A 13,638-nucleotide genomic window follows, 5' to 3' on the forward strand; every position below is an offset into this window, starting at 1 on the left:
CATGACTGGGAGAACTCTCCTGTGGGTTTCTCTGAATGCTGCAGAAGTCAAAGCAGAGCCAAGTAAGCTGGAGCTTGTGGTACTTGCACATCACCATGTTAGTACTGGTTCTTGGGCTTGCCTTTTGGCATGGGGAAAAGAAGTTCCTTCCCAATCTCTTCTGAATTTTGCAGCACTGGATTCACACCATGCTATTAGACAAGGGATGCAGGGGGGTGTGGGCAGATAGGGATTCTGTGGATTGGCTCAATCACTTGTACAGATACTTTTGGCAATTGCTAAATATGTTTGAATAGGCAGTACTGAAATAAGAGTTGGTAGTTAATATGCTTAAATTGTTCCAGGTTTTGTTTGTTCTTTTTTCCTTTCCTCCCCTCCTTTGCCATTTAGGATGGTACAGCAGTTTTCAGTGGACTTTGAAAAAAGAATTGAAGGATCAGGAGATCAAGTTGATACGCTGGAACTTTCAGGAGGTGCCAAAATCAATCGTATTTTCCATGAACGTTTTCCCTTTGAACTTGTGAAGGTATTTATCCATCTTGCTGATGTGCTTTATTTTATTTGTATTTATTTTGTGTTTCCTTATGTTCCTACTGATAGTAGTGTAGCCAGGCAAAGAGCTGATTGAAAGAATTTGCTTTTAACTGTGGAGGAAATTACATGAAGTTATAATTGAGACATTTGGCTTAATTTCTAGGATTGGACACTGAGACATGCTAAGAATTCTAAAATACAAGAAAGAGAATATAATTATAATCCCATTTCATAGTATTTTCTGTGCTCTCCTATTGTTTTATCACAGATGGCATCTTTCTTTGGTTAAATGGGGCAGGCAAGCAGTTACAGTTGGTCAATTTGACTTGTGTTCAAGTAGCTGGTATCTATTAAAATGAGAGTAATGGAAAATAGCCCTTTAGGTCCCTTCCAACCTAAATCATTCTATGATGGTTTGACCTAGGTAATGACCCTTTCATTTGTGACAACACTGACTTCTCTTTCAGCCAGCTGCCTTCCAAGAAACTTGAAGAAAAGCTTTATAACTTCATAACTGGGACAACTCCTCTCTTAAATTTAGTTGAAAACTGTAGAATGGGAAGGGAAGGATAAACAGATCATAATCACGGAAGTTACACCACTTTGAGAAACCAGCTTTAAAAAAAAAAAAAAGTGGAGTCTTCCAAATCCTGTTTCTGGCTTATTCTGTCAACTCTTCAAAATCATTCCAGCTGTTGATATATCTGGAATGGAAGAGTATGTGATTTTCAACAATATTTACTGCTGCCTGTTGCCTTAGTTCTAAAACATTTTAAAATACTTATGCATTGTTTGGTGTAATTAGAAATTACTATTTTAACAGCTAAACTTGTTTGTGTTATGGTTGTAGAGGGAGAGGGGATATTTTCTGTTTTGTTGAAACCTTCCCCTGATGTGCTCTTGTGTGCTGCTGTTCCTCTAGATGGAATTCAATGAGAAGGAGCTGAGGAGAGAGATAAGTTATGCCATCAAGAACATACATGGCATCAGGCAAGTGCTCCCATGTTTTTGTGCCTGGTCTCATGGTACAGATGGAATATCTTCCCAAAGCATTGCTTACAAGCTTTGTTGTTCTCAGTTCTGGGAAATGTTTATTGTGTTACTTGATGGGTAAGTTCTCAGATGGTTGACCCTGGTAGCTGTGGTGCAGGATTTGAACTTTCCTTGCTTGATTGCTGGAGAGGTCTTGATTTATCATAGTGAAATGATAATTTTGGATGTGCTTTTATAGTTTTGTTTTTTATATAATTTATCTGGCAAGGTAGACCTTGGAAAAGAGTGTTTAAAAGATAAACAAGGCCCATTTGTTTAGGACTGGTTCTCTGGAGTAGCTGTTTATAGATTCAGTTACTCTGCAGTGACCAACTGGAAATTCTCCACGTTGGACTCTTGAGTAACAAAACCTCATTTTCTGGTGTGAGTGAAAAGTGCAGCCATAGGATTCGGATGGATTTGCTGTGCAAGGGATTGTGCATGGAGTGCTTGCAGCTGCCACTCATCCCTAAGGTCTGATGCACTTCTGCTGAGGCTTTACTGCACTGTAGCAATACTCCTTAGAGTTCTTGCAGTCCTCTTGAAGGAGTTTCATCTTTCAAGCATGTTTCTACTTTTAGTCTTATATTCTGAGTATATTCTTATTCAGAATGATACTTCCTTTGAGAAAGAAGCAAATTAAGCTCTGTGGAAGCCTGTTTTTATAGGGATTATTACTCAGCTCTGAAAGTGAAGATTTGAGCAATTTAGTAAAAAAAAAAATCTTCCTTTCTGATGTTTTTATTACTGTCTTACATATTCTTTTATGTCCACAGAACAGGTTTGTTCACTCCAGATATGGCGTTTGAAGCCATTGTTAAAAAACAGATTGTTAAGCTGAAAGGACCTTGCTTAAAAAGTGTGGATCTGGTGATGCAAGAGTTAATCAACACTGTCAAGAAGTGCACTAAAAAGGTAACTTGCACATAGATCTGGAAATGTAAGTAAAATGCAATGGAATAGTACATAATATAAAGGCTGTCTTGTATTTTATGGTGCTATAAGAGATTTCTGATTCAATGACTCATAGGACTTCCTCAGGTAATTAATTACAACTTCTGCAAAGTGCTCAGAATAATGTAATGATGGAAAAGTTCATTTTTTGATTCCTTTGTTTTTATTCTATGGTGAGAGGTGTTTTTGAGTCAAGAGGTGCCCTCAGTTTCCTCCTTAAAACCGTGTTTTCACTTCTTAGCTGTCTGGCTGCTTTTGCAGTCTCACCTGTCCATCTGCCTGTCCCACCATCCCAGGGCAGGGTACCCCACAATAGCAAGCACAGGAGTGATTCTGGGATGTGAGCACAGCTATGATGAGCTTGTTGAGAAATATCCTCTGGCATTTTTTCTGAAAAAAACCCCAATTTTTTATTTCAAAGGAAATATTTCTTAAAACCCGAAAGACAAAAACCATAGAGAAGCAGATTCTCTGGTGTGTTTTCTGCAGAGTTTCCAGGTTTTTTTCACTTTTGTCAAAGTCTGGAAGACATGTCACCTAAATTAACTGTGCAGATGCTCTTCCCACTGTTATTTGCCAAATTTAGCACTGTATCTTGCTTTTTTCAATATTGTTATGTAAAGATGTTGCCACAAGGTGGAGCCTTTAAAAACAAGAAGTTTGGAAATCATTTAGAGCACCACTCTGGAATTAGGCCCAGTAGAAGAGAGAGTAACCTCACCCCAGATAGACTGTGTTTCACATGTCCAAAGTGTATTTTCCTCAGTATTCCCTGGAGGAAAGGAACAGCAGCAATCCAAGGGTTTAGGTCTCTGCAGTCCCTGAACCAACAGCAAGTTAGGCTTGCTTTGTTTGCAGTGTGCTTCACTTTGAGTCCCAAGTATTTATAATATTTGCTTTCTTCCCTGTTTGTATTCCACTGAAGCCTCTCTGCAGGTGGAAATTTCTATTAATTTTCTGTTTCAGTTGGCAACATATCCAAGGTTGTGTGAGGAAACAGAAAGAATTGTTGCTGGCTACATTCGTGAAAGAGAAGAGAAAACCAAGGACCAGGTGAGAATAAATAGGAGATGTGACAGTTTGGGGAAGAAGAGCTCTTACATCCAAAGTGCAGTAGGACAGTTAAAGATTTCATTTTTTTAAAAATAGGTTGCACATTTTAGAGAAGAAAAAATTTGCTTCTTTACCACTGAGCTTTGATAGGGACTAGAATTGTTACAGAAAGGTTAAATAGTGTTGGCTTGTTCCTGTGCCAGTGTGCCAACTTGTTAGCTGGGCCACTAGAGCTGTTTGTGGGAAATCAATATTGATTAAACAGATGCACACTGGAATAGCTTATTTCTTTTTTGTTTCCAGGTGTTTTTAACATACCCATCCCATGCACCCACACCCTAATGACAGTGAGGCTCACAAACAATTGTACTGGGACCCATGAGAGAGTGAGAAGCTTTCCTTCAAGTACAAAAAAAGCTAAAAACCAAATTAAAATTCAGAGAAATTTGGTTAAAGCATTCATCACTTAGCCAAACATTCCAAATCCAGGAAGCTGCAAATCTGAGATTACATGTGAGAAAATCCAGTGGAAAGGATTTGGAATTATTGTCTGGAGAGTGCAGAGTGTGACAATAGAAATATTTTGGGAAGAGGAGCTCAGCAGAACTCCTGAGCTGTTCTGGACTCCTGGCTCCCTAGGCCTGTCCCTGTGCAAGTTAGGGAGCTGTGCAGCACCTCCTGCTGTTTTAATCTGTGCTGCAAGTGTAGTCATAAAATAATTCAGCAAAAAATTATTAGCTGAGCTTGTACTTGCAGGGAGTTGTAGTCAGAACACTGTTATCTCAAAATTTTGGAGAAAATACAAGTTGTTTAAAATAATTGAGTTTTATTTTCCTGTTCTTCATTGTATGCACATACCTGACTATTTCTCAGAACAAAGAACAAAATATAGGCTTTCTGTAAATGCCAAAAATTGACCAAATAGGTTATTGTCACATTCACATCATTATTTATGATGTTAGCAGTTACCCTTCAGAGGTAAGAGATGGAGCAAAAATATAGTGGGGATTAGAGTCTAAGTGGGGCATTTAATATCTTCTGGGAATTGTGAAGAATTTGGGAGTGATGCTGTATTTGAGGAACTGTGCAGAAATAAGGTTGAAGAGATGAAATGCCACCATTTGATAACAATAGGCTCCTTCCTTGCTCCCTCTGCTAAATGGAAGTCTGAAAAGACAGGAGTGAAATGCAGTCTCCTGCATATTCCAGAGCCTCTTGGAGGGTGGGAGGGAATTTTTTGCAGCTATCTTAGCAGGTTCTTTGCTGAGTTAGATTGTCAGGGTCAAATCAAATTCTCTGTGGGCTGCTGAAAGACTGACAAATGATAAGTACCCAAATCATTGTGTTGATAGCCCATCTCTTGATCCAGATATGCACATAGAATGGCTGGGCTGGACATTTTCTGGATCAGGACTGGATTATTTATCACTTCTTTGTGTGGTACATAAAGTGTGGAAGTGTATGGATTTTAGGTTTAAGGTTTAGGTTCCTTGCTGCTTGGCTGGAATGCTCCAGATAGGCAGAATTTGCTTAACTTGCAAAATGCAGAGCTGGAATCTATGTGTTCTCTCTGCCTGTGTATGATTGATCTTAATGGACTGGACAAGGGCCAAGAAGGTGAAAAATGAGGTCTGTTAGGAAAAAAAGTAGGAAGAAGGAATAGAACTTCTGTAGTCTAACTTATTAAATAAGCACAGAAACAGAAGCAGTGGAATTTAGAAAATATTGCTTTTGGCTTGAACAATTATGAAAACAATATTCAGTAATGCAGAGACTCAAGAGTTCTGGTTTTTTTCTTCCTTCCTTTTCTTCAATCTCTTTCTTCCACCTTACCCATCCTGTTTTGCTCTCCTGTCTCCTATAATAGATGCTGCTGCTCATTGATATCCAGGTTTCTTATATCAACACCAACCATGAAGACTTCATTGGCTTTGCAAAGTAAGTACATGGAAAATTTGTTGTAAAAACACTGCCAGGCTTTTTTGTTTATTTGCTTGGCAGTTTTTTTTCATGCTCAGAACACAATTCCTGAATTATGTCAGTGAAGATCCAGGCTGCAGAGTCCCAGACATGCAGGACCATGCTCTTTCTCAATAGCCACAATGTTGAAGTCTGTCCCAGTTGCAGGGGAGACTTCACCCAGTTCACAAGCCTGGTTTCACTGAAGCTGGAGCTTTATGTCTTAGTCTGGAGTCACACACATTTCAGGCCACAGAAATGGATATTGGTGGTCTTTCCACATTGTTATTGATGCATACTTTGGGAGCTGTGATTCTGTGTGAAACAGTTTTGCTCAGAATAATGGATGTCACTGAATTCTAAGTGTGCCTGCTGTTTGGCTGCAGAGAATAATAGTAGCAGAATGCCCTGCAGGGCCTGGTTTGACGTTCTCCTCGCTTAATTGAAAGGCTGTGAGAATATTTTCCAGAATGTTCTCCCTCAGTTTCCAGCAATTTGTGCCTCAGGGACTTCATACCAACATTTTGACACTAGTAAAAACATAGAAGATGTCTTCACTCTTTGAAGAATAAATGTTCCTTCAGACACATTCATGCTGTATTTGCCATAACAGTGATCGGAATCACAACAGGTTTGGGCTGTGTGAGATGCTGCCAGCAAAGTTGGGCACCACAGTAGTATTTGACTGTGGCCAATTGTAGTTAGCACTGTGAAGCAAGGTGCACATCTTTGGCAGTGTGCCTTGGAGGTTGAAAACATGGAGTTCAGTGAGCTGAGAGGGGAGAAAGCAAAGGCAGGCGCTGTTTATGTGTTTGGTTTGAGCAACTTTCTCTAGAGTTGTTTGTGGGTCCTAGATATTGTTATCAGCTCTCTTGACAAATAACAGGATGTTGTAGGAATGGTGGCTGGCCTTCTAGAGGTCAAGATAACAACCTGCCTGCTATTTACTACTCTTCATCCTTTTCTGACAGGAAAAAGGCTGCTAAAAACACTCCATGTATATTCATGGTGTGTGTTGTGACCTTGGGAAGTCACACAGTCCCACCTCCTGCTCAGAGGAGGGTCCTGCTGAGTTCAGACCAGGCTTCTCAGGATTTTGTCCAATCAGATCTGGAGGATTCCCAAAACTGGAGATTCTCCAGCCTTTCGATGCTAGCCTGTTCCAATGCTTGCCTCACCTCACTATGAAAAGACTTTTCCTTGTGTCAAGTTGAAACTTTCCATATTTTATAGTACTGGATTCTGGAGTTCCAGGTGTATCTATACCTATTGCATGATGTTTCTCCCCTGGAAAAATTCCCCTCATGGTTGTTGCTCTTGCAGCCTCCATGGTCGTTGCTGCTGTGTCTTTACAATTCCCAAGTTCAATTTCTTGGGAAAGCTGCTTCCTCTTTTGCCAGCTGAGATCTGGAAATCCCAAGTGCTCTATATGGGGCATAAGCAGATAGCAAGTGACTCTTGGCTTAAGTTCACTGGTAAGTTTAAGCAAGGGTTTCTCTAGGTTGGAACAGATGGGAAGGAAAGTAACCTTGTTGACTTCTGCTCAATTAAAAGAGAAAATTTGGATAGCAAAGAAGAATTTAAAGTATATTCACTAATGAGACAAATGGAGGAAAATACTAATTTGAAACTATAAGTGTATTATTGTTACAGCAGTTGTGTTAGAACTGGGAAATGAAACAAGTTGTGTAGAACAGGGGCTTCTGCAGTATCCAAACACCCTGGACTACAGATTCCCCACATTCCCTGGTGTTTCCTTTCCTCTGCTGAGCCTTCTAGCCCCTTCTCTCATGCAGCTGCAGTAACAGTGTAAGTCCTGTGAACCATAAGAATGAGAGCACAAAATATTACAAACTACTCTGCAGCACTGCAGGACCTGAGGCAGGTACAGTGCAATGTGAATTGTCTTGAGAGGAATTTAACAAGGCCAGTGTTTAGAACAAATTTGCATAGTTATAAAATGGCGAAATCTTAGAATATTAATGTTTGTCTTGTTTGGCTGAACAAATGGCAAAATTCTGGGCTTGAGTTTGTTTCCAGTTGGTGCAATTCAAGAACAGCTACATGCATCAATCTGCATGAAGAGTAATTTGTGTTAGACATTAAATAGAAGACCAATTGCTGGGCTATTTCTAAAAGGCATGGATTTCTTAGTATGATGTTAATGGTATAATTAACTTTTCTAAGGTGATAAAATTAAGAAAAACAGAAAACTTAGATGTTGCACCAAGGACATGAAGTGTTGTTTGGTCAAAAGGATCAGGATTATCAAGCTAAACACAGTGAGCAGGCACAAGGAATAAATATCCTTGTGGATCTCCCAGACAGCATCTGGACTGGTGGTTTGATGGTGTGGTCCAAAGGGCAGGGTCAGAATTTGGACTAGGGCTGCGTTGGGTGTTTCATCCATTCTTTGGAGCAGCAGCTGGGCAGCAAACAGCAGGACTGGCCACAGGCTCTGATCCAAGCACACCTCTGCCTTCCTCAAAGAGCAGCCTTTGGAGCTGCTGCCATATGGATGCTTCTGTCCTCAGTGAATCAGGGCCTGGTGAAATGGTATCATCTAATCCAAACAAAACTTCCTGTCACCAGAGCTGGTGGCTGAGTAGCCAAGGCCTGCTCTTGGAATGCTTTTCTCCTTCTTTCCAGCAATATTTTAATTTTGTGGCCTAACACAAACTGCCACATAATGCAAATGCTTTTAGAATTAATGGCAACTTGTTTGGTTTTGAGACAGGAGTGTGTTTTGTTTCAGGAACTGGGATTACCAAAGTTCAAGAATTGAGCAAAATATTTTAAATATGGTTTAGTTTCAAATGTACTCTATTCTTACAAGATTTCAGCTTTGAACCAGCTTTATGAAGGCTTCATCCATTGGTTATATTTTATTTACACCCTCAAAGTGCATATAAATATTAGAATAATATCCAAAACAAACTGTCAAGACAAAGCTATTAAGGAGCCTCCAGCAGGGGAGGATTTTGTTGTACTGCTCTAAATAACAGAAATGGCTTGCTTTTTGTCTCTTCTGAGTATTTATAGAGGCTAATGTTTCCAAAGTTACCCACATGAGCCATAATTTCTCTGTGCTTTTAGTAACCTTTACCAATGCAAGAAGGCTGTTGTTGTGAAGGGGATGATTGGTAGGAGCTGTCTGCTGTGCATGTCCCTTCTGTCCTTAGCAGGCAAATATCATCAGGTAGAAATGCACATATATGCAATGATTTTCCTGTGTTTCTTTTGCTGTGTTAATCTAGCTTTCTCTGCTGGGATCAAAAAGTAACTATTACTGCTAAAATTATTGCTCAGGAACTGGCTTAGTTCAAGTTTCCTCAGCATAACTCTTTTCCTCTGCTTCCCTCAGTGCCCAACAAAGAAGCAGTCAGGTTAACAAAAGTGCAGTGGGAAATCAGGTAGGCACCTAACAGAGAATGGATAATGGCATGTGCAAGTTAATCCAAGCTGTTTGGTTTTCTTGGCTGCATTTTCTGTTTTAAGTGTATCATTTACCTTTGTTTGCTTCAAACATACATAAATGTGTCCTCATTGCCTTGTTTTGCTGAACTTTTCAAAGCCACCTGACTTCCATTGTTACCATCATTTGCTGTTTAGCATTTCTGCTGCTGCTTGCACTGGTGAGTGTCTTCCCTCCCATGCTGTTCAGTGCCTTGAATCCTCATGTTACACATCGGTGTTTTGTCATTAACTGCAAACTTGTGAATTTCAGAATCCCAAACGCTGGTGAGTACTTGCCTGAGTGTGCTTTGTGTGTTTTGCTACTCCTGATGTGTTCACAGCTCAACTGCAGTGAAGGGCAAGTCAGCAACCAACTGTGGATTTGCCTTTACCTCTTCTGAAACCTTTCAGCTGACACCACGCAGTTGCTGACTATGTACCATAGGCCTTTCTCAAAATAAACAAAGAATAAGTGGTTGATGCTCTCAGGTTAATTAGTATCTTCACTGAGATTCATTAATGAAATTGTTTGTTTCTTTTTGTCATGTAAGAATATGGGATTGATTCTGCAAGGTGCTCGGTGCTCCTGAGCCTGCCTTGCCTCTCTGCTTTTGTGTGGCTGAGGGGTTCTCAGTACTTGGCAGGATCAGTCCTCTGCTTAATATGAGATGAAAAGAAGCAAAATGTTACAACTTGGAGAGTTTCTGCTCACTTTGAGGTTTTTGCAAAGTCTTAAACAGAAAAACAATTGTTATGGAACTAGTATATACTTGAGAATGAAATAAAAAATTTTCATAATAAAAATTGCTAAAAATAAGACAATGAAATTTTGTTCAATTACCAGTATTGCATATCTTCCTGATGCTTTCATGTGCAATTTGGTCAAACAATGCTCAGGAGGTTTCACCACCTGATCAAAGATTTCAAATGTGACAACTGAGTTTAGATCCAGGCGATAAACCTGAAATTTCAGAGAGTCTCCTATTCTGCTGCTGTTGTAGACAAGAGTTCTTGGCAAGAGTTGTAGTCATCTTTTTGGAGCTAGAAATTCAATCCCTTCCTCTCACCAAGAAATTGCTAGTTATTTTCAGGATATTTCTTAAAATAATCCAGCAACTTCTTGGATGTGATGGTTCCCCACAGCCTGACCAACACGAGTGGCATTTTTGATATAATATATGGTTTGGATTAAAATGAAAAAAAAAAAAAAAAACAAACCCTGGAAGGTCCAAACACTGCAATAGCTTCAAAGAGCAGCCTCTCCCCTCTGAGGAGAGATTTCCTTCTTATCTAGCTGTGCTGGAACATGTGTCAAACACAAGGACTGTCATCACTTTGGAGTGTCCCATAAAAGGAAAAGCAACCAATTATCTGGCTCTTCAAAAATACACAAATAAAATGAATGATTTTTTAATTGAGTGAATGTTTTCTCTCTAAAGAAGTGAAGAAAAAGCTTGGCGTTTTAAATTCAATGTTGAAACTTGGTTACTTGTGGTATAAAGGACTTTGCTGAACCTTTTATTGTAGAGATAATAAACAGATGTTTGTAAGTTGATTGTTTGGAGTTGAAAAGAATGAGAGAATGTTTCTGAAATAAAACTTCATTTTTGCAATTTGCTATTTCAGGGAACCAATCTACCGCCTTCAAGGCAAATTGTACGAGCTAAGTTCTGTAAGCTTTATTGTTGCTTTTTCATTTAGCTTCTCAGAGGGCAAAATTTGTCTCTAACTCATTGGTTTGTCAAATACTTGCTGCTGAACTATTTAATGTTAAGCTGTCTTGTCTGTAACACTACCTCAACAAAGTGTAATTGCAGTTCATCACTTAACTGCTACTAACCTGCTGTTACCAGTCTGAACTAGTAGAACTTAAAATGTTGTAGAAGACTTTGCATCAAATTAATATTTTTGTAGTTTAACAAGTTTCTCAAACTAAAATGACTACTTGGTGTTTATTTTATTATATAACTAGAAAGCAGTTTTTATCTGATGTGAGTGCCTCTATTCATAGTAAACCTCTCTTTGTAAGGTGGGCAAATAAGTTTCTGGTAACCAAAAGGAAACATTAGCTCTGGTGTAAATGAACATGCTGTTTATGGATACAGGTACTGTTCTTGGTTGTTTGTTTATGTCAAGGAATTACTTTGGATAGAAAAATGAGTTTTATGATTGAAAATATTTCAAGCCTTTTTAACATTCTCTTCATAGCACCAGGAGGATCAATATGTCACGGACAGACTCTTTTCTAACCCTTCCACTTCATGAGTAAATAAATATGTGAATGTCTTTAATATTACTAATTAGAATTAATTGTCTAAACTGCAGTTAATTTTATAACAAGTTACAATTGGTTCAGTGATGGTAAGGTGTAAGAAATAAATTTGTATTGTGTGTATTCTTTGGCAATATCTGTGATAAAAATGTACATTTTTTCAGTTTGTTGCCATCATCAAATTCTATTAGTTGTTGTTTTAAAGTAAATTTATGTTCAGTTATGGAAAAAGGCATCACTGACTTCAGCAGCAGTTGAATTGCACCCTGTGGGGAGATCAAGATCACTGAATTTTCCCAAAATAGTGGGATGCTCATTTGCAATAATTTGCTTTTCTTTTTTAGTAGCTTGCTTTGGGCTGGAATGATGCAGATAACTATTAACTATTTCTGTCTATCTTGGAAATAAGACGAGCACAGCAACACCTTATTTTTGGACAATAATGCAAATTCCTCTTAGCATGTTTTTCTCCTTTTTCCTCTACTACTAATTTATCCTCTCACACTTAATCTTTGGCCTTTTTTTTGTTTGTCTTTTCTTTGCTACCGCCTGAGGTTTTGACCTGACTCCACAAAGTTTCTTTTTAAGCCACAGGTTAGTCTGTCTTCTCATTTGCTTGGAGTGCTCTGTGCAATGCTTGGTTTTACACAGCACACTAGCAAGGCTTGGCTCCTGAAAGCTGACCCACTCTTAATTGTGTGTGTGCTGTGTGCTCAGATTTGTTTTGGTGACTAAAATTCAATGTTTTAAACTCCCCTTCATGATAAAACTTAAGAGATGAAAGTGTCATTGCTCCATGAGCCCAATTGGTGTGTGTGAGAATGCAAGACACTGAAATGATAGAGGATTACATATCATTTATAGGAGATTCTGTCCTGTGGCAAAATCTGCTGCTGTGCTTGAAGTACCCCTGTAACTGGAGAAGGGGCTTGATGTGAACTGTGAGTTTCAAGGCACTGTCCATGTGATGTGGAGGTTTAGGTCTGAGGGGTTTGTTTGACCTCCCTCTCTTGAGTGTTACACCAACAATCTGATTAATTTCCTGATTATTTTCTTCTGGACACAAGTAGCATTCAGACCCTATCAGCTGGCTTGAGCTGTAGTCTTAATAAGTAACTTTCCTCCTTGTAACCCCCTTTTTTAAAATTTTCTTTTATTCCTGCTTTGTAGCATACTTTGCTGTTTCTTTTCTTCAGATATACTTAAATCCTATTATCTTGCATGACCCAGGAAATAAATGCTTGTAGAATTTTTTAATCAACCAGATGGAAATTGAGACTTGTGCCATGGTCAGTGAGGTGGTTATGAAAAATCACGGCAAAGCTGTTCTGTTAAGAAATGTCAATATTTCTATGAAAGAGGTGATGCCCAGGAGCTAACACATTCAAAAATATTTCAAAATTCAGCAGCATGAAACCTGCTGGTTTTGCGTTTTCACTTTATCAAGTCTAGAGGAGTATTGATGTTCTAAATGGCCTTTATTTATTTTTTAGGTTAATATCCTTTCATGTTTGACTTACCTCAATCTTTGTTAAACAATATTTGGAAGTATATTTCAGTTTTTTACCCCTGAGAGCTTTGCTCCATTAAAGACTAAATTTTTCTTTAAAGCAGACATTTTTTTGGGACTTCAGCCTCTGTCACAAGTTTTAAGTTATGTAATTCATTGTGCAGTGATTTGTAGGGAAGCAATGTCACAAGATCTTGGTTGTGTTCAGTATCAGAGCAGATCTGATCAGTTTATGCTGGGCCATTTGGCAAATTGCATTGAAATACTGTAGTAGGTTTCCCCTCTAATATGTTCCAGCTTCTGTAGTGTGAGGATCTTCATGACTGAATCCAAAGAACCAACAGCTTCTAAGGATGCCTCCCTGAATAGTTTTTGTGATTTTTATTCTCTCAATGTGCTTTCTGTTCAGTAGCACATGTTGTAATGGCAGTGGTTGGAAGATGGAGTGGTGCTGGGGGTTGTGTTCTGTGCTCAGAATTATTTCAGTGGAGTTACACAACACAACTTTAATGGTGTTGCATTTGCAATTGCTGCTGCTTGTGTTCTTGTGGGAGTGTCCAGTCTCATGATTCTCACTCTTGTGTTTCTCTCTGCCCAATTTCATGTATCTCACCTATCTTGAAGTCATCCCTCAAATACTTCTTTAGAGAATCAGAAAATGTCCCATTTCTTTCAATATATTTCTTTTACAAACACCTTATTTGATTTAATGCAATTAAAGTCATGCAGCAACACATAAATTGTGCTTATTGTGTCAAATCCTGCTTTCCTGTTTATCCATGAAGTGGTGGAGGGTAAGAACAACAAATATGATTTGGGTTTTGTGCAGCTGAACTATGAGAGTGATTTCCTTCTGGCTTGTTCGTGT

At 38.8% G+C, this 13,638-nt stretch overlaps 1 protein-coding gene across 6 annotated transcripts in view; it reads left to right on the forward strand.

Annotated features, from left to right (window-relative positions):
- DNM3 (dynamin 3) overlaps window positions 1–13,638 on the forward strand; it is a 170,327-nt gene that overhangs the window by 31,418 nt on the left and 125,271 nt on the right. For 3 of the 6 annotated variants that reach the window (XM_074546454.1, XM_074546455.1, XM_074546456.1), the window contains exons 8-14: window positions 391–526; window positions 1,457–1,524; window positions 2,343–2,481; window positions 3,487–3,573; window positions 5,441–5,511; window positions 8,897–8,945; window positions 10,615–10,644. In XM_074546454.1, the coding sequence (XP_074402555.1) occupies window positions 391–526; window positions 1,457–1,524; window positions 2,343–2,481; window positions 3,487–3,573; window positions 5,441–5,511; window positions 8,897–8,945; window positions 10,615–10,644 (580 nt within the window). Of the gene's footprint in view, window positions 1–390; window positions 527–1,456; window positions 1,525–2,342; window positions 2,482–3,486; window positions 3,574–5,440; window positions 5,512–8,896; window positions 8,946–10,614; window positions 10,645–11,836; window positions 11,855–13,638 lie in introns of all 6 variants that reach the window. The other 3 variants (XM_074546458.1, XM_074546459.1, XM_074546457.1) reach the window with 2 other exon arrangements.

The sequence above is a fragment of the Zonotrichia albicollis genome, chromosome 8, assembly GCF_047830755.1.
Source record: "Zonotrichia albicollis isolate bZonAlb1 chromosome 8, bZonAlb1.hap1, whole genome shotgun sequence".
NCBI lineage: Eukaryota > Metazoa > Chordata > Aves > Passeriformes > Passerellidae > Zonotrichia > Zonotrichia albicollis.